The sequence below is a fragment of the Octodon degus genome, unplaced genomic scaffold (genome assembly GCF_000260255.1).
Source record: "Octodon degus isolate 3935 unplaced genomic scaffold, OctDeg1.0 scaffold00114, whole genome shotgun sequence".
Lineage (NCBI taxonomy): Eukaryota > Metazoa > Chordata > Mammalia > Rodentia > Octodontidae > Octodon > Octodon degus.
The window spans coordinates 863,842-886,003 of record NW_004524690.1 but is presented as its reverse complement, the minus strand read 5'-3'; the positions used below and the strand labels follow the sequence as shown (position 1 = coordinate 886,003).

Genomic DNA, 22,162 nt, shown 5'->3' with positions numbered 1-22,162 from the left:
TTAAATTTTAAAAATTTTATTAGTATACAGTTGCAGTAATGATTATATTCATCATGGGAAGCTGGTACAAGTATATATCTTAATTTCTTTTTCATATTCATCTTCTTCCCTCAAAGAAATATACTCATTTTTTCACTCATTCACTAATCTAAGAAGTTTTCATTTATCAAGTAAACCTGAGGATCTATTATATTTTTTTGTTAATTTTTTATGTATTTAGTACAGGGTCTCACTACACAGCTTGGACTTGTAGTGATTCCCGTGTTTTCAGTCTCCCCAGCGCTGGGATTACAGGCATGTGCCACAGTGCCCAGACTTGGTGGCTGGCTCAGTGTGCTGGGGTTTGGAGTTGGCGGATCTACTACATTATGAATCAAACACTGTTGATTTCTGGAGCACTGGGAAATTAGACAATCATGATGCTTGATCTTATGGAATTCAGCATCTAAAAAAAGTTCATTCTTTGGGTTTCAGTGGAAGAATACATTATGCTTGTCGGCATGATTTTAAGTAGCCTATGTATAGGATGTATTTCAATGCAAAAGCATAAGGAGTATATTCATACTAAGGATTAAAAATTGTTTCATAATCTCTAAGAAATCTGAGATGAAATTTTTTTTTAATTTGTGGAAGATGCGAAATTTTAATAAAATATATCTTTTTTATGGTAATGGAGATAGAGCTCAGAACCTTGCATTTGCCAGACAAGTGCTTAAACCGCTGAGCTGTCTCCCCAGCCCCAAATTTGTCTTTTAATCATTAAATAATTACCAAAGTATTACTGTCCAAACAATTATTTTGAAAAGAGTATCTATGGTCTGTGCATAAGGAACCAAAGATTCTTCTTTCTCAGAAAAAGTAAAATTAAAATTTAGAAAATTTCAGCTTAGTATGTACAGGCCCTAGGATCAATCTGTAGCACCACAAAGGCCTGAGTAAGCTCAAGGGCCTGAGTTCAATCCCCGGTTCCACAAAAAAAAAAAAAAAAAAAAAAAAAAAGAAAAGTTTAAATTACATTTTAAAGTTATATTTAAAGTTATAAATAGATTATTTTAATATGGTAAGAAGTACTTAGGTTTCAGTTCCACATATGAAACAAAAAAAGTCTAAGAAAGTAAATGTGTAGAATCTAATAGAAATTTAATGGTATGCTGAGGAAAAAGTACATATATTACATATATAGAACTGCCAATATTTTCAGACCCTGAAAACTTAGCTAAGGTTCTGATGATGATTTATTTAAAGTATATATAAGTACACACATACACAAACACACTATTTAAATGTTTACTAAATGATCATTGAGATAAAAAAATCACTTAAATTTATTTTTTGCTATAGTCTTCTACCAATAGGCTATGTAACGAAACCAACATTTATAAATCTCAGTAACGAAGACTGTACATTATACTTCTCTGCAGGCTGCCAAAATATTCATGACTGATCATTTTAAGAAATCTTTGGCAATTGTATTAATCTATTCCTAATAGATTTAACTTACTTTAAACCATAAGAATCAATTCACTTAGGAGACAAGGCATTTTTGCTCACAAAGTATGTTGTAATATTGTAGCAAGCACAGTAAATTGAGATATAATAAAAAGCTGACTTAATTTTTGGTGAAAAATTTTACCACATGGCATTTTATATATCTCTGTGGACTTCTACATTCACAATGGTCTGAGGGTCTCAAAGTTTTAGTCACATATTTTGAGCTGAAAGCCATCTATCTGTCATGGATAATTCAGTATTTCAATTCTGAAGCAAAAATAGCTCCCTAACAAAACAATTTTATCTACATGAGAGAAGCTACCTTCTGGAATTACAAGTTGCTTAAGGTACATCTAGATCAATAAGGCAGGAAAGTTCATAAAAACCTAAATAATGCACCACGTATACATGACTCATACCATCAAAAGATTAGCTTTTCAAAAAAAGCATATTTCTACTTATACAAAATGCACATTCCTTGATTTTTAAATAAAGTATAAGCAACAAAATTAAATTTATAATTAAAGACATATCTGACAAATATTTTGTGTCTAATTTTACCTCATTTATTACTGTTGATCTCTGAAGTATACACATTTTTTTAGGATAACTGAATAGAAGTAAATCTTTGAAAGGTGATATTTCAGCTACTGAAAATATTGAGACACACATTTAAAGTGGAAATTGATGTCAAGAAAACATAAATCTTAAGTCTCAACTGTGTAAACTCTGGGATACAACTCCAGTGTGTAAAAGCTCAGTGTTTCATCACACTTCTAAAATTCCCTCGGATAAAAGAAAAGTATTTTTAACAACAAGAAAACATTTTCCGTTGGGGTGTGCTTTGCCTTTAAGAAAAAAAAAATCTTTAAATGTTGGCCCACAGACTGTTCTGAATTTAATTACCAAGCATGAGAATTTTTTGAAGTGAAATGTTTTATTTTCCTCTGTCATAATTCAACACATACTACCTGTGACAGATTACCTCTAAACCTGGTTAAAGTGAACCATATTATGCTATATATACCAGGCTTCAAATGATCACCAGCCACTGAATTAAGGCCAATTATTAATATTAGCATATATGCAATCTCTTGAACATTATAGGCAACTAGATGCCTTAGTTCCATTCTTTATTCAATGTTAAATTAACTCTCTAAATGAAAAATATAGTTTCCACAAAAACTTGAAGTAATTTTATTCTCACTGAGACCATAAAATGATGTGCCAACAGATGTACAGGTGAGGGATTTAATTTATTAATTTATTTTTCACTTATTTCACTTAATGTGTAATTATATGTGAGATATTCTGCTAAATTTTAATAGTTCCATCTATAATACTACTATCTCTGGCATCACAAAAGTTTAACAAACTAGCAAAGAAAGCAAATATGATTATTGAATTTTCTATGCAGTCTGAACTGAGAAAAAAAGGTAATTAATGTCACTTGATAAATGCCTACTTATTATTTATTTATGTATTTGGTACAGGGTCGCATTACACAGCTTGGACTCACAGTAACCCTCCTGTTTCAGCCTCCCCAGCCCTGGGATTACAGGCATGTGCCACCATCCCTAGGGCTGGCTCAGAGCAATGGGGGTGGGGCTAGCATGGCATATGGTATCAGGGATCGAACCCTGGTCCCTGCGCTTGCCTAAGCAGGCACTTAATCAGCTGAGGTATCTCACCTGGCCTATATAAATACCCTTTCATATATTTCTAATTGAAAAACAAAGTAAATATGAACCAGAGATAAATTATACCTGCAAATGATGTATACTGTAACTATATCAGCTTATCAAAAGATATTATTATAATCCATAATTTTAATTTTTTTTTGTGCCAGGAATCTAACTCAGGATCTATGGCCCTATAATCCCTAATTTTAGTGTTCCTATGTAAATCTCTTAATTTTCTGATTCAATAAAATAGAAAGTGCATTTGTAAAAAACAGGCGACTTTATACTATACTCTCCAATGTCACCAACAGGTTTTGGTATTGAAAGTTTGTTACACTAAAAGGCATATCCATAAAGTCTAGAAAAAAGGAAAGCATAAAATGTATTAGGCAAAAGGAAAATAATTACCCACTATTAATACTATAGCATATTTGATTGCCCTTTTTTTCCCGTAAGTTTGACGTTTTCATCATACTATATCATATTATACATGGAGTTTTGTGTCCTATATTTTTTCTCTTCTAAGAGCAGAATCATCTCATTAAAGTTTATTTATATTTTTACGATTATAAAATATATTTTCGTAGATAGTCATAATTTACTACTCAAAGTTAGACACTCAGATGATTTATTTAGAATACAAAAAAACAGGTAAGAGTTCAAAGTTTCTAGTTAAATAGGTCTCAAATATGCCTTGCTTCCGTTAGCAGCTAATGTGGCTTTGAACAAATTATCTTACCCCTCTGATTCTGTTATTTTATAGTTCCCCAGTACTTTTAACAAAAATGCATGTAAAATATCTAGTGCTAGCTTGGTATATAACAGTCAATAAATTGTAGTTATTACAAAAACTTCTGTATTTCACATTATTTTCTAAGATTCCCAGAAATAAAATTATTCGATCAAAAACAAGAATATATACAATAGGCTCATAATAAATTATACTGAATCATTTTTTAAAATGGCTGCATTAATTTAGATTTTCAATAGCAATGAGTGTGGTCCTGCCCAACAATATGTTAAAAAAACAAACAAAAAAACCCCTAAAGAACTTAGAAAGAAAATGAAGCTTAATAAAAAGGCCAGTTACATCAAACAAAATTAAATGTTAATAACATTTAAACGTATCCAGTAGTAAGTTATTCAGTGTAGACTTACCCTGCCTGAGGTGCTGCCACCGCTTTATGAGAAGGAGACAGGGTCTGAAGTTTGTTTCCCAAAGAACTGCTAACTGAAGACACTTTACCTGAAGACACACCTTATAATAAAAAAGGCAACAACTTTAAGAATACTCTGAAAAAATTTATATGAAAAATAGAGCATCTGAAAGAGAAACAGTTTTTTAATAGTGCTTTTCATGGTTTCAAAATTCTAAAATTAAACTCTTTAAAAATGGTATTTCTAAGGAACAATATATTTCTATGCTTATTTTATAATTTACACACAAGTGAAAGCACATTTTAATGGACAACTTCTTCAATCCATTAAATATGTTCCTATTATGAATAACTGTCAAATTTAGGTATACAAAGTCAATAGAGAAAATTCTGACATGTGTCAACTATTCTAACTACATGATAAATTAACACAAACATAAAAGTAGATGTTTAGGCAAAACAAAAGCAAAACTACAACCAAATATTTGAAATGGAAGCTTTTGATACTTATTTCACTGTTACTCAGAAATAATTATTAACCTCCATTTCTTTTAAAATTTATTTTAATAACCCAAATTAGACCACTTTCTTTGTTACTGGCAAGCGATTTTTCTTTTTTAAGTTATTTTATGGATTTCATTACCTACAACAGTTTTGCTAGTGCCACTTGGTTGCGGTAATCGTGAAGATCCTGACGATGTGGTCCCAGGAGAGTTTGACTTTTTAAGTGCAGGTGGTTTATACTAAAATAATAACAAAAAAAGTATTTTATCAGTATAATTTCTGAGCACAGATTGTAATTAAAAATTCAAAGCCTTACATTCTTCAAATACAGAACTTTAATTTCACAAGAACAGCCATGGAGATGGAGCGTGGTGGTTCTTTCACACTACACTATATTATTATTATGGATTTGTACACTTAAAAATGGTTAAGATACAAGTAAATATTTTTGTAAACAATTTTTACTGAAAGAGAAAAAAGCTTATTTCTGTCAAAATTATTGAATGAGCTTTCTGAATCAATCTTTTAATGAAAAAGGCTCAGAATTCTAGAACAAAGTGTGTTAAAAATATATTTAAAAATCATTTTAAAAACATCGAATGTTAGAAGACACAAAAAGAAATTGCCAGGTCAACTCCTTTTGAAATTATAATAACTACCTGGCCATCACATGGATTTTCTGCATAAGGAAAATCAAGCAAACAAACACCAATAATTTAACTTTTTTCAGACAGACAGTACTCTTTGTTACCTGGCATAAACAAGTACAAACTTCTCCAGAAAAAAGTAACTCACATGAAAAATCATCATAAATAATTTTCTTGGAGTAATAAGCAGAAAACAGTACTTGCTAATTGTAGACATAGTATATAACAAAATATGAAAGAAAACAAAAGATAGCAGGAACCTATCTGTCAAGGTCACCTGATATACTATAAACAATTATGTCTACTATATTTTTAAATGGTAGATATGAAAATATTAAATTATAACAAATTAAGAATTAGGAAAGTAGAAAAATAAAAAACTTCTTGAAAATAAAAACAGTGACACAACACAAATCCTTGCAGAGGTGAAGTGTCCATATAACCCTCTGACAGATATCTATAAGATTTAAGAAAATATTAGAAGACTAGGAAGCATAGAAGATTTGCAACTATATCCTCTAGGTTTAACTGTCTAAGATGACTTCTTATCATTAAAAATAAAGAGATACCATCTCACAGAAGAAACAGAATCCTGGTTTGATTTATTTTTAATATCAAACTTTTAACCAAAAAGTACTAGTGAAGAAACAGGAATATATGACATATACTTGACAAAAATGATACATGTTGCTTTTAGACTAACAGAAAATTTAACCATTATATAGCCAATAGGAAAAAGATCTATTATGAAAAAGAAAAAACAGAAGAATCATATATATGTACACAAAAACTGAGGAGAGCAACATGACAGGCTAATACACAACCTACCAAGAGAAAGAATGGATAATGTCTAAACACTTCAAGCAAAAAGCTGTGGTTGCCAGACTGGATTATAAAAAATGAAACATGAATCAATTATAGGCTGGTCTATAGGCTACACAAAAACATACTTAAAGAAAGAAAATAAGTGCATATAATTAAATTGAAATGACTATGTTCTTACCAGATTAAACATTTTAACAAAAGGAATTTTGCCACAAAAGTGATACTTTATAAGGATAAAAGGATAATAAATGGTTCAAATATAACAAATTGCAAATAGAAACACTAAAAGATACTCAAACTGCTTAAAGTAAAAGTGGAAAACAAGAGATACGGAAAAAAACACAATCACAGTTGTTCACTTGAATACACTTCCTTCAGGGATTGAGGGGACATCTAGCAAAAACAGCCAGAATCAGCCACTTTCAGCTGGCATTTACAAAACTCCCTCAGTGATGATAGAATAGCTAGAGGAAAAGCCACCTGGAAGTCATAAGTTAGAAGCAGCCACTTAGAAAACGACTGCAGAAGACACGTTTTCTTGCCTGGTGCCTCCACCAAAAGGAGACCACATGCTAGGCAATAAAACAAATTTCAGGAAGATGAAAACCTTGTCAACTATGTGCTCAGACTACAACAGCATTAAATTAAAAATAAGAGTAAAACAATGAGAAACATCCCATTATCTATAAGTAAAAATGAAACTTTTTTTTGTAAAATAGTTACAGCAATATTTGACCAATGAATCAAAACACTTTATTTGGAAAAATGTAATAAAATTTACCAACTAGAGTAGTTAGAATGATAATGGCAGAAATTTTATAAAACATTAAATTGAAAATTTTAAATTAAAAATAAAATTTACTTAGAAGGGAAAAAAAGGAAGACAAAATATTAGTATTCACAATGAAAAAGAGGGTATCAGCACAAATTCTACAGCCAAAGAATGATAACACTACTCTAAAAGTCAATAAATTCAACCCCATTGATGATTTTACTTAAAATACACAGGCTGGAAAAATAATATAAAAATCTAGCAGCATTTAAATGATACAGCTAATAAATAAATTTATGTAATAATCTAAAACCTCAAAAAATGAAAACTTTATGGGTAGAGTCTTAACTGAATTCTAGGAAAAAAATAATATGCTATAGAAAAAGAGAAAATCACAGTGATATCACTGAGACGAGTAAAATTCTGATACCAAATCGGTCAAACTATATACTAACTTTCCTCAAGAAAAAAGATGAAAATTTCTTAACAAAATTTTAGCATATCAAGTCCAAAAATATAAAAAGGATAATTGATTATTAAGCAAAATTCATTCATGGAAAGCAAAATTTAACATCTATAAATCAGTACAACTTATTATTACTGCTTTGTTCTATGTATTAATGTTGGTTATCACATTAATGTGAATTATGAATAGGTTAAAAAGAACATTCAACAAGAGTCAAATCTCTCTGCGGTTTAAAAGAAAAACTCAAGGGCTGGGGAGATGGCTCAGTATAATAAGTGCTTCCCTGGTAAGTATAAGGGCCTGAATTCAAGCCCTGCTTGAGGAAAAAAAAAAAAAAGCAAAAAAGGAAAAAAGAAAATCTCAGTAAAGAAGAGAACTTTCATACTCTGGTTTCTCTTCAGATCATATAAGAAGAGAACTTTCAAAGCCCATAAAGTACAAAAATAAAAACTCAGAGCTAACAGCAAAATTGATAGCGAAAAACTGAATGCTTTCTACTGAAGAACAGAATCTAAACAAAGATTTACATGCTCAATATTTCTACTTAACAATGTATGGAAAGAGCCACATACAACTGCTGCAGTTGGGATGTGGATGTGCCCAGAAGGCCCAGATGTTAAGGTTTGATCTCCAGCTTACGCTGTATGGGGATCTTTAAGATATGTGCCAAGTGCAAGGCTAGCCCACAGGGGTGTGCCCTTGAAGGGGTCATGAGGTATCTAGCCCTCTTTTTTGTACTCAGCCATGAGGTGAACAGGATTCATCCACCACTTGTTCTGGCCAAGATGCATGCACTATGCCCCACAGATGCAAAGTAAAGGGCCCAACTGGTCACAGCTAGAAATTCCCAAAACTGAGTGAACAATACTCTCCTTTTTAAGCTAATTATCCTAGGTACTTATTATAATAATGAATGGGTGTTACCAATAAATCATAAACACAGCAAAAGGCATACAGACTAGTGAATGAAAACTAAAACTGTTCTTATTTATATGTGACTTGATTTTGTACATAGAAAAAAAATTCTAAGCAAGTTAAATATAGCAAAATATGGGCATGAGCTATATATTAAAAAGACAATAAATCAAAGAAACACTAAATAAGTAAGAAATATAACAAAGTTTATGAACTAGCCAACTTTAAGATGCTTATTCTTCACATACTGACTTATACACAAAGTTCATCACTGTCAAATCTAGTAGCTTTTATTAACAACTGTAAAATATAAATGTAAGCAACTTAGACTGGCCTGGCCATTTTTTGGAAAGGAAAAACAAACAGGAGAATTTCAATTGTCTGATTCTTAGAATTGTTATGGCAGAATCTTTAGTATATTGGTAATACGACATTGGCTAAAGGACAGACATATACACTGATGAAAAAAAAGTTTGTCCTGAAATAAAGCCAAATGCATTATTCAACTGCTTTTCAACTAAAGTTGAAAAACTACTACTAAACTAGTAGGCAAAGAAAAATCTTTACAACAAAACTATTTTTTTTCATAATGATGATGATGAAGATGATATGGTTTATTTTTGATATTTTAAAAATTCCATACTAGAATTTTCTCAAAAAGACCCCTAATATATTGGGGTCTTTTGAGCCAACATTTGACTAACAAATAATAAGAGCTATGGCCTTGATTTATTTCCTGTATACTAGATTTACAACACTTAAAACCAAGTTGCTAACGCTGTGAGCTCTGGTGCACCCACAGGTCCCCAGCTACTTGAAGGGCTGACAGTAGTATGTCTGGAGCCCAGGAGTTTCCAGAAGCTTGGGGAACACACAGAAACCCTTACTCAAAAGAGGAAAAACTCCTGCTCAAAATGAAAGCTTTGTCAAAACAGAAATCTGTCTCACAGTCTATATGATCAATGTTTCTGTTTAACAGTATGTTTACAGAAAAATAATAGTACCACGAAAATTTACCAATATTTATAAAAGTTTTATAAGTACTTTCATAAATACGTTCATTTACTTCTCACAAATATTACGAAGATTATCATTTCACAAATGATATACAGCAATCAGGACTTAACACAGGTTTTCCCTCCCCCAAGTTCATTACATATTTATGTATTTCTTGTGTATAATATAGAAATATCTATAATACTCATGTGATCTTTCAAACTGACTTTCATTGCACCTTTCTCAATCTTTAAACAATTCTGAGTTTCCTCTGAATATGGTCCAATCCATCTTTCCCTTTATTATTCTTTAATTCAGTATATTCTGCAAGTCTCTATTAACTTTTTATATCAGGTAGTTTTATAATTTTTCTTTTTTCAATTGTGGTACCAGGGCTAGAGCTTGGGACCTTACACTTGCCAGCCAGGCATTTATGCCACTGAGCTATCTCCCCAGTCCTTATATCAGGTAGTTTTAAAAGTTTTTCAATTAGCCACTTACAGTTCTTACTAAATTTCTTAAAACTAATACATCAATTTTAGCAATGAGAAATATAAAGTTTTATGTTCTATAAGGCACATACATAATCAAACTGAAAAACATCATGTTTTCATTTATTTGTAGAAATAACTAAAATTCTGTGTTTTACCTGTGTCCTAGTAGTTGGTTTTCCTTTGGTATCAGCAGAGAATTTGCCTTTATTACTAATACGGGCTGCCTGTTCTTTACAAAAATTTATATGCCTATCAGCTGCATTTTCATTGAATCTCCTCTGGCAATATGGACACTGAATATAATCTAAAACAGATAAAAAAAAAGAAAACACCAATTAATAACAAAAAAAATGAAGTAAAATATAAAAAAAATCAATTTTATAAATGGTAGCTCAAGATCTGTATCATATCTGATAAAAAGAATTTCCCAATTCCATATTGTATCCAGCCTGAATATTTCTAAACAGTAAAGCATTCAAGAAAACAGTCCAATAAATTAATCTTAATTGTATCTGAGTGTGAGTCAAATTTAAGGAAAACTGAGGGAAAAAAGAACAAAATAAATTCTCAGTATAAAACAGGTGGAAGAAAATTAACATTTGTCTCTATAATATCATCTGCTTTCATTACAAGTGCAAATTTTATATAGTAGGTTAAACAGTAACATCACATTAATACGCAACTTACAGTATGGCTTCATCTATAAAATTTCTTACTTCAATTAGAGAGAAATCCATCAAGAAATAGCTTAATGGACTTTGAACAATTTTATTTTGTCTTGGAAGCCAAAACAGATGGATGAAGTGATTTTAAAAAGTAAAACTTCATTAACATATTTAATTCAGATTGATGAAACAGGGAACATTTCCAAGATAAAATACATTCCCTAAATGCAGCTACAGATAAAGAAAATTTCTTCTAAAATTACATCTCAAAATTAACACAGAACCAAATTTTGAAGCATTAGAAAAGACCTCAAATAAATGACACAACCAACAGAATTATAGTTAATTTCTACTACTCTATAATAGGGGTTGGCAAACTACAGTCTGTAGGCCAAATCCAGTCCATTTGTAACATGTTTTGGTATAAATGTTTAGTGGAACAGAGTTATGCCTTGTTATTTACATGTTACCTATGGTTTCCTACAACAATAAAAACTGAATAGCTTTGACTGGATTATTGAATGCAAAGCCTAACATTTACAATGTGGTCTTTTATCAAAAGCTTGCTAACTTCTACAAAAAAAAAATATTTAAAATGATTATATCTAGGTTTGTTTAAAAGCATTATTTGCTAGAAAATGAATCCGAGTATATCTCCATTTTAATATTGCTAACTTTGTTACATTAATTAAAATAATAATTTCTTTAGGCTGTTCTAATAATCAATAGTGAAGTGTCAATTGTGCTGTATTTTCAGTCTATCTATACACTTCACTGTCACATGCATTTATCAGAATTCTGCTTTATTTTGGTAGCAATTAACAATACATCTTTTAGGTGCCCAGTGAAGAAAATATAACAAGTGATAATGTGCACATATGCACCATAGTGTATACACATAAATTGTGCATGTTACAAATAATATTTTATTTCCACATGAAAGGATACCAAATAATCAGACAATGTATCTGAATTCTACTGAATGACTATATCCCAACCCACAATGAACACGATTACACTATTTCCTAGAAGCAAGCATGGTGGAGCACACATGTAATGTTACTACTCTTGGGAAACTGAATTAGGATCATAAACTTGAGCCCAGCCTGGGAAACTCTATGTCAAAATAAAAAATTCAAACATGGACTGGGATATAGTTCAGTGCAGAGGCCTTGGGTTCATCCCAGTACTGAAAAAAACAATGTTTTTCCTAGATTGTTAGCACTCAATGGTTAACAAAATAATTTTTAAAATTAAATGCCCATATTATTACCATTATTTCATACCAAACCACTTTTAAGATTATGCTTCACCAGGTTTCATTATGATAAAGTGTTTTATAACAAGCTAGACTGTATAAAAAGTTCTATCATTTTATGTCCACATGAACATTTTTGTCAACAATATTCCATATACCAGGATCATAAGAAGGTGGAGGAGGAGGAGGAAGTTTGCCACCCTCTTTCAGTGCTTGATCCAGTCCTTTAGCTGCTCTTATGGTAGCAATGAATTCTTCATGCTTCCTTCTCCAATTAGATGGCTTCTTTGGTGGTTCTGGCTATAAATAAATAAATAGTATCAAAACAGTTTTAGTAAAGGGAAGTAAAATTTCAGATAATGCAAAATTATTTTAAATATTCTTTTAACAGTAATCCTCCCTTCCAAATTAAAAAAGAAAAAGTTTAAAGAAATATATTTAATTGCACTGTACACAACTTTTTAAATGTAAATTTATTTATGCTAACGTATCTTCTATAGGTGTTATATCCACTCCCATTTTGAGTATTTCTGTGTCTTCCTATCATCTTTGCAACAAAACTTTAAGCTTTCAGATTATTAAAAAAGTAAAAAAGAGTCTTTTCTCAGTGGATTTAATTGGATTTACTTTTAAAATAAGTGTGTCTAAGCTCTTTCCATCTCAGCAAGAACCATTTATGTTATCTTGTCTGGAAACTACTATACTTACAGGTATAGTTGACTGAATTGTTGGCCTTTTGTAACAATCCCTTGTAACTCTCTAGAAAATGTTATCTTCTCTCTCTCTCTTTTGACCTTTGTCTTTTGACCTTGGTTCTGGGTCTTTTAATATTTAGAATTATTTTAAATACTGCAGTTTGATTTACTATTTTTTTGTTTATGCACTCTGGACTTGCAAACCCAGTAAATTAATTAGGCTGAACCTGAGACCAAATATAGATAATCTTCTGATGCTACCTTCTAGAAATTTTATGGTTCAATTCTTAAAATTTTATTTTATTTATTTATTTAGGCAGGACTGGGGATTGAACTCAGCCCTTGCGTTTGCCAGGGAAGCACTTATTCCATTGAGCCATCACTCAGGCTCCAAGTCTTAAAATTTTAATTTTTTATTCATTTGTAATTGTTCTGGTTATATGGTGTGACATTTAACTCATCTTTTATTTTAATACAGTGAATCAATTGTTTTAACATCTTTTAATCCCATCCCCACTTCCCGGGAGACAACACATTAATTATGAACTTTTTGGACTGGGTTCTATTTAGGAACTTTTCCTTCTCTTTCAATCTTCTGACTAGCCTTGTTGTAGTATTAGTATTTTAAATACTTAAAACTTTATAAAACATATTTTGACATCTGATAGGGTAATCCTACCTTTTCAATGTTTTCCTGGTTGTTTGTATATCTGTAGTTTTCTACACAAACTTTATAATCTTGTTTAGTTAAAAAATTGTATATTTTAACTAGAAAAATTACACAGTATATTTGTAAACAACTTAGGAAATTTAAAATCCTTATTATACCAAGCCTACCAATATAAACACAAGTAGTATAGTTTCACTGAAAGTGGTATATTTGTGTCATTCAATTATTTTTTTAGTATTTTTTTGTGGTAGTCTTACTTCTTTATTAGTTATTTGGAAATATATTTTGAGCTTTTTTATATATAGGGTCTTCGTTTTCTATTTCAGGAGACTACTGCTGAATATTATACACCTAGTAATTTCTGCATAACACTTTTTTCATTACTTTTTAAATCTTATTATGTATAGTAATTTATTAGCTGATTTTCTTGAGTTTTACAGGTATAGCATATCTCCTAATAATAACAGTTCTCACTATTCTAATCTCTAGACATCTAATACTTTTTTCTTTTTTAATCTGTTTCAGCTAGAAATTACTGTATTGCTTGTAGTTTAATCTTATCCGGACTCTAATGGAATTATGTCTAGTATCTTTTCACTGGACATCATCTTGGCTCATGTACCAAAAATCAGAGATTTACTGTGTCCTATTATTGACCTCCCAAACTATCTTAACTTGTTCTTAGTTTTTAAACTTAAGAACACACGTTCAAATAGCAAGGTCAAAAGATGGTTACTGGGCCAGGGAGATGGTTCAGTAGAATAAGCACTGGCAAGCGCAAGGGCCTGAGTTCAATCTCTGGTTCAGAAAAAAAAAAAAAAAAATTAAAACAATGACAAGAGTTTTTACTTGAAAATTATCATAAAGAAACCCCATGTAAACAAATACAGTAAAATGAAACAACAAATATCTTTAAAAACAAAACTTAACAGAGGAAACAGAAAATTGCAAGTTTAATACTTGTTTTAAAAATAAATACTTGGGAAGCTAAGACAGGATCACTAAAAATTGTAAGCCAGCCTGGAAAACTCAAGAGGACCTTGTCTCAAAATAGAAAATAGAATAGAGGCCGGCGAGATAGTTCAGTGGACTAAAGCGCCTGCTTAGGCAAGCAGTGCAATGGCAGCACCACATGCCATACCAGCCCCACGCTGAGGTTGGGCTGAGCTGGCCAGAGTCTGGCCAGCCATAGTGGTGCAAGCCTGTAATACAGCACTGGGACCAGGAGTCCGAGCTGTGTAGTGAAAGCCTGCAACAACCAAAAACATTAAAAAAAACAAACAAACAAAAAAAAAAAAACCCAGAAAGAAAGAAAGAAAAAAGAAAAGAAACAAAGTAGAATGGGCCATGGACAAACTGAGTGGTGGACTGCTTGCCTAGGCACACACTCTTGTGTACACACATACACAGAGAATTTATTATTAACAACCTTCCTACAAAGAAACTTTACAGTTCAGATGTCTTTAATATTGAATTGTTATATCGAGTTGGAAAGAAATACCATCAACTTTATATAAACTCACAGGGAATAAACAGAAAATGGGAACAACTTTTCAACTCCTTTTAGGAAACAATTGATAAAAAGAAAAATTACAAACCCATTTCTCTCACAAATCTAGATGCAAAACTCTTAAGTGAAACAACAGTCATCTGTTCCATGAAGCCCATTACTCACCTACTGGGAAGTCCTGCTGCTCTTCAAATTTTTTTCCTCATAGTATCTTTGTATCAGTGTGAGCTAACAGTTTTCCTATTGCCCATAAGTGAGTAAGTTAGGTTTTCCTAGTACAGCTACTTAAAACAGATTTTGGGGAAGAGAACTCCTGGGAAGTCTTCCAGTTACACACAAATACAGACTACTTTCTGTAAATAAGGCTTCTTTCTCCAATTACACGCAATTGTCTCTCCTACTTCTCTATAGCAATCCAGGTCCTGGAGGGCTACCGCTGCCAGCCTTGCCTCAGTTTCTGCGACCATTAAAAAACAACAACAACAACAACAAAAATGGACTGGGACAGGAACCTTTAGATTAAGCCTCTCATTCTCAGAAAGGTTTCTGAGAACTTCTGTCACAGGGCCTGCTCTAGTCTCTCTTTTTGCTTTTCCTACTTTCTCCTTCCTTCTATACAAGTTCAACTCTGTTCATTCCAGATTCTGGCTCTCCAAGTTTGTACAGTGTTTCAGTTCCTGCCTTGGCTGTAGTTAACAGAAAGATATATTCATTCTGACAAGATTTTCCCCCTTTAAGGAATCACTCTTAGATGAAGAGACTGCTCAGCTTTAATGTGGTAGACTCCCATAATATGTGCCACAGGACTCCTCAGAAACATCCTGCATTTTCTCTTATGGGTAGCTAAAGCTAGAACTCAAGTGCTTTATGCAGCCTTTAAATATATTTAGTACACTGTAGGATAGAGCTACCTTTAGTTTTTCCAAAAATGGAATTTGTATAGTTGTTCTATCCTTACTATGATTATGATGTTGTAGGATTTGCTTGATAAAGTAAATGTGTTGAAGCTACATTACAATGTTCCAGTCTTCCAGAACAATGCTTCTCAAACTTTAATGTCTCTCACTCAAAGATTTTGACATCAGATTCTAACTCAGTGTATTTTTTGAGAGACTTAAGATTCTGGATTTTTCAACAAGTTTTCTAAGTGGTATGCCATTACTGAGTATGCATAATACTTTAAAAAGAAAAGAAATAAACTATTTAATGCTATTTAAAGTACTACTTTTTTAATGTCAAGTATTATTATTCACTTTATTTTGGTCTGAAGATTATGAAGTATAGCTTCCTCCCTCTTAAAAGAAATACATAACAATTAAAAGTGTCACAGATGTTATGTAATCCTCACCATAACCCCAACAGATAAATACTCTCATTGCACAGATTAAGAGAAGTATAAATTAAGTATAGTTGCCCAAAATAACATCCAGGCAGCTTGACTCTTAAGCCTGTTTTCACGTCCACAAAGTTTTACTGCCTCCAAAGATTTTAGCTAGTGTATCAATCAAAGTTATTACATCCATATATCTGGCAGACTACTAAGAAAAGCTTCAAGTATTAGTTTATATACCTTAGTCAAGGTATATACCATCCATAAATATTCACAGACTAAAACGAACATCTGATTTTCCAACTGTCAAACAATTTCATTAGGAAAATTAATTTCTATTAGAGAAGGAAAACATTCTACTTGTGCTACTTATTGGAAGAGGTTTAGCACAGAAAGCAGGTTGTCTCAAACCTATCCAGGCACTTCAGCTTTACCAACTTCCTGACATGGTCTCATCACACTATCTGAAACTATTAAAGCAATTTACTCTTAGCAATATCCTATATGAGATACTTAGTAGAATTACCATAGGCTTTGGTTCCAAAAAAGAAAATAATCTGATGACAGTTACATGTGACAACTGAACAATTGGTAAAACTTATACCCAAAAAGCATAATATAGATTACAAATACTGGCAATTAATTAATCAAGACAATCTATACTTGTTATGTTAAGACATCTATAAATAACAGCTTTACTTTCTATATAAGGATACTATAGACTGGTAAAATAGTATTAGCTCAAATCTTAAATTTTATTTGAATCAATTAATAATGACTTAAAAAGATATTTGTTCTGATTATTTCCAGTCTGTAGGTAAGCAACATATTCTTTAAAGTACAAAAATCTCACTGTAATTGATGAAGTTTGAGATACAATATTTTGGTCTTTTCCTTTGTAGTTTAAAATTGCAATTAAAATAAAAATTTTAAGTTTCTGCTCACTTTTAAATGGAATACATAACAGAATCTTATTTCTTTAGTCTTAACATAACAGATACTTCTTTTTTTGGTATATATAACAGCAAAAATCACATGGGTGAAAAGGTGGTGAGAAGGATACATAGTTACCCTAGGTTTAAGAGGTTTTACTGTTGGAATATCAGTTCCTTCTGCTCTTTGTCTGCTTGAATCAAAAGTCTTTCGCTTTTTGGTGGCAGTTTTCTGACAAATGGGTCCATGTTTTTTCTATTAAAGAAATACAACATATTATTTTCTTTTTACAGAAGTCTTTTAAACTTTTTTAAATTGATACAAGTTTAAAAATTTAAGCCCAGTTTTAAAATCTAAAAATAAAATAAATAAACAAGATGCACCTTGTCTGAAGTTTTAAAACACCTATGTTGCCTTTCTCACAACAAGAAATTATAGAAGAACATTATGCAAAGCTGCTACTAATAGTTATTTCATGCCATTCAATCATCTACATTACAAAGAGTAAGGCAAATACCATAGCCAAACTTTCTTGACTATGAAGACATCTTCACTAAATAGAGGCTAGGAAAAGTAGTAAAGTGAAGACTGCATTAGCATCAGGTTTATAAAAGCACACACAGTAGGAGTCATCTGGATTACTACAGATGACACAGTAGGAGTCATCTGGATAACAGTAGGTTACCATAAAGTTAACAAAAAGTAATAGGACAAAGTTGTTAGATTTGTGCCCTTCACTTTTTAGATTCAAAAGTCTCTACTTTTTTCACCTGGGATATTTCTTCAGCTATCTAATGATCCATCACCACAGGCTTTCTTTTTTAATAGTTGCTGATTCATTTATTCATTTTAAGGCCAATACAGTGGAAGGGTTATTAACTAACTTCTATTTAACTGAACAACAAAAAAAGATTTTCTAACATATAAAACATGCTGACTGATGACACTGGACTAAATGCAGTTTTCTTTGGTATTCTCATAAATGCTAAAGTATTCAGAACATTAAACTTTATCAGTAGTTATAAGGGACCGGGGAGATAGCTCAGTGGAATAAGTGCTTGCCTGGCAAGCGCATGGTTCTGAGTTCAATCCCTGGTTCCACTAAATAAATAAATACATAAATAAATAAATATAAATAAACTTTATCAGTAAAGAAATGAAATCACAGCATCGGTTTATCTGGTGTCAAGGAGACTTAGGCTTTCCTTATGTAATTAGTAGTCAACTGTCATATACACTGGTTTTCAGATTCAGTTGTGAAACAAGCATCATAGCTCTAAAGCATGAAATAAAATGAGCAAGTAGGTGACTTTCTTGTAAACTATTTTTGTCTACTCTCATAAATTTAATTATGTAAGTCAGGTGTATGTGGTGTCTATTTCCAAACTTGATCATAATAACTGTACTTACAACAGTACGATTTAATTAAATACTAGATTTTTAAAAAATGAAATGGCTTATCATGAAAATTCAGGTCAATGTTTTCAAAATCCTTTGAATTAAAAAGAAAAAGAACTCTGAGGGTAGGGAAGGGAAGAGATGCTTCTAAAGCAGGTATAACACTCTGGATCACTTTCACTTAAAGAAACAAAGTGGAAATAGTTAAGATGGTACATAGTAGATTGTGCCAAAACTCTAATCAGCAATTCTATATTTTAAAAATACTACTCAGCAAAGTAGTAAAATGGTATTTTTAAATATAAATTTAAAATGTTTAAGGTATATAAGGTATATAATTTTTATTCCTATTTTGCTGTCATTTAAAATAGGAATGTTTATATATACTATATACCTAGAAGTATCTAAGGAATAATATATTTGAGATTCAATTTTATATTGGAAAGAAACTTTTTCTTTGAAATACTTCAAACACACAGAGGAACCAATAGTAAATTGAACTCCCACTTACTTCTCACCGTGGTTCAACAGTTACCAGCATTTTAGCAATTTTGTTTCTTCTATCCCTGCACTTTCTATGAAGTACTTTAAAATCCTAGACAATATATTATAACTTCTGTATTTGTAAAGCCATCATTATGTAGATGTAAGTATATTTTGTTTCATCTTTGTAATGTTCCCACCATGCTAGGAAAAATTTAGCACTTAAATAGAGAAGTTTGGAGGACCAAACTCTGAAAGAAAGAGACCACTGGAGAAATGACACAGATGGTACCAAAGATTCTTGAACAAAAACACTACTCTGTAATGTTTATTTATTTATTTTTAAATTTATGTATTTGGTATAGGGTCTCACTACACAGCTCAGACTCATAGTAATCCTGCTGTTTCAGCCTCCTCAACGCTGGGATTACAGGTTGCGTGACCACACCCCATCTGGCTTGGCACACCCAGGACGGGGCTGGCATAGCGTGTGGTGCCAGGGATCAAACCTAGATCCCTGCACTTGCCAGGCAGGCGTTTAGACTGTTGAGCTATCTCTCTGGCCCTCTCCTGTACCTTTTAAAGAATTATTCTTCTTTAAAAGTGCTTCTCATGACAGCTATTGTGAAGTAGTACACAATTACTATTAAACTCCAAAGGAAGGCTCGGAATCAGTGTACTCACTAACGCTACTGGAAAGAATGTTCTTCCACAAATCTTGCAAGGCAACAATTCACCAACTTGGACAACACTTCCATTTTCTAAAATAGAAAAGAATTAAATTACATTAACTTAAATAATTTATGAAGCATTTAAATTGTGAAGTTTCATATTTAAATGTTTTAGGTTCATAGGTACATTGTCATCTGTTGTGAAAGCCTCCTGTTTCATTCCGAAATTATCAATTAAACTGACATAATGCTTAGCATTGCCAGTGATCACAAAGCAGGGAAAATATGAAACAGTGATAATTTAAAAATAAAAAACTGAACGGGAAATGTTTAGTGTTCTTTTGCTTATTTAACTATCATATATCTTAAATTATACATTACTAAACTTTAAACTTATCACTGTGGTATAATGCTTTTAATTCTTTTCAGGAAGACACCAAGAAGAATAATGAATAGAACTCCTATCCTAGTATTGTTAGGAATCTTCACCCCGATTTTCATAGAGGTAGTACCTGTCTAAATGCTACCAACAGTGGAGAAGGGCTCCTTTTTTACCTAGTGCCCACCAGCATTGGTTGACTGCTTATTAGTTGACTGCTTGATGACAGCCATTCTTTCTGGAGTGAGACACTCTCAACATTGTTTTCATCTGTACCTCTCAAATGATCAATGGATATTGAAAATTTTTTCATAAATTTATTTGTTCTTTCTACTTGTGCCTCTTTAATAAATGGTGCTAGAAACTGGCTTTCCATATACTTAAGATTAAATCTGGATCCATATCTTTCACTACACACTAAACTAAAATTAAAATGATCAATACTATAAATAGGGCTCTAGAGTCACAGTTTGTAAAAGCTAAATCTAACAAGCCAAATGCCCATTAAGTGATGAATGGATAAAAAAAAATACGGAATTTTTTTTTGGCAATGGCGTACTCTCTGCCATAAAGAAGGATAAACTCAAGACATTTCTAGTTAAAAGGGTGCACCTTGAGACCATACTCTGAAGTGAGATAAGTTGTACCCATATGCAAATATTACATTGTTTTTCTGGGGTGAGAAATTAAAAGTGTAAATAAGGACCAAAATGTAAAGTAAATTTTGTGAAATAGGAAGAAATAGTTCAAATGGGAAGGGAGACTTGGGAGGGGAAAGAGGGAAGAAAGGAAGGAAAAAGAAAAAAATGAGAAAAGCAGGAAAAAACAGTTACAAGGCTTTTGTTAATAAGGAGGGGAACAGGAATGGAAAAAAGGGTAAGTGGGGGAACAGGAAAAAAAAGTAATGTCATATATAGGCACAAATTATATAGAATGAATGTGATTATGTATACCAAAAATGTGGCAATAAACTTAATAAAATTTTAAAAAATGTTTTTTAAATCAAACTTATCTGACTACATCTCTAAACTATGAAGAATTCTCATTGGCAAAGGTAAATAACTTATTGAAATGATCTAGGCAGTCTAAAATAAAAAGAATTATGTTCTATATCAACAAACAACATAAGATTACAAGATTTTAAGGATCAATTCACCTACTTATACAAATCACACGTACACATGTGTTCATTCTTCCATACATGTAATACTTACATTAAAAAATCAAAAGCCCAAAAAACTAAGTATTCCAAACTTATAAGACATTAACTAATCAAAGGGAACTCATAATTTCATTCATTTAAAATTAATATATTTGGGGGCTGGTGAGATGGCTCAGTGGTCTAAAGCACCTACTTGGAACAAGCTTTGCAAAGCACAGGGCCCATGGTTCGATCTCTCAGCACGGCATGCCAGTCAGCCCCGCCCCCTGGTGGACTGAGCTGGCCACATACACACACACACATACACACACACACACACACACACACTAAATAAATAAATGTTAAAAATAAATAAATAAATAAATAAAATTAATATATTTGGGCTGGGGAGACAGTTCACAGTCTAAGCACCTGCCTGGCAAGCACAAGGACCTAAATTTGATCCCCAGTACTATATGCTGGCTACTGAAACTGGGTGTGGTGGCACACTCCTATATTCCCAGCACTAGAGAAGCTGAGACAGGAGGATCACTATGGGTCCAAACTGAATAGCAAGGCCCTGTACCAAATAAATAAATAAAAGATTTTTAAAAATTTATACATTCATCATATATCAGGATACAAGAAATTTTATTACTAAAAAGATTGATCGATTATTTATTTATTTATTTATTTTGGTGGAACTGGGGAAAAATTTTTTAAAACCTAAATTCTCCAGGGCTGGGGAGACAGCTCAGTAGAATAAATGCATGCCTGACAAGTGCAAAGTCCTGAGTTCAATCCCTGGTACCACAAAAAGAAAAAGGGAGAGTGGGTTAATGTACTTTAGGGGCCTGGGGAGATAGCTCTGTAGAACAAGCGCTTGCCTGGAAATCACGAGGTCCTGAGCTCAATTCTTGGTACCGCAAAAACAAACAAATGTATAAAACTCAAATTCTTTAGAGCTTTATATAACAGACTAATAAAATAAATAAAAATGGGGCTGGGAAGATGGCTTAGTGGAATAAGTGCTTCCCTGGCAAGCACAAGGGCTTGAGTTCAATCCCCGGTTCCACCAAA

General features: G+C 32.0%; 1 protein-coding gene across 2 annotated transcripts in view; it reads right to left on the bottom strand.

The window, feature by feature from the left end:
* The window catches only part of Zc2hc1a (zinc finger C2HC-type containing 1A), a 46,597-nt gene that overhangs the window by 13,737 nt on the left and 10,698 nt on the right, over positions 1-22,162 (bottom strand). For both annotated transcript variants that reach the window (XM_023699665.1, XM_023699666.1), the window contains exons 2-7: positions 19,576-19,652; positions 17,149-17,265; positions 12,031-12,172; positions 10,105-10,253; positions 4,974-5,073; positions 4,332-4,431 (exon numbers count right to left, since the gene is read on the bottom strand). In XM_023699665.1, coding sequence (XP_023555433.1) covers positions 4,332-4,431; positions 4,974-5,073; positions 10,105-10,253; positions 12,031-12,172; positions 17,149-17,265; positions 19,576-19,652 — 685 coding nt within the window. The remainder of the gene's footprint in view (positions 1-4,331; positions 4,432-4,973; positions 5,074-10,104; positions 10,254-12,030; positions 12,173-17,148; positions 17,266-19,575; positions 19,653-22,162) is intronic.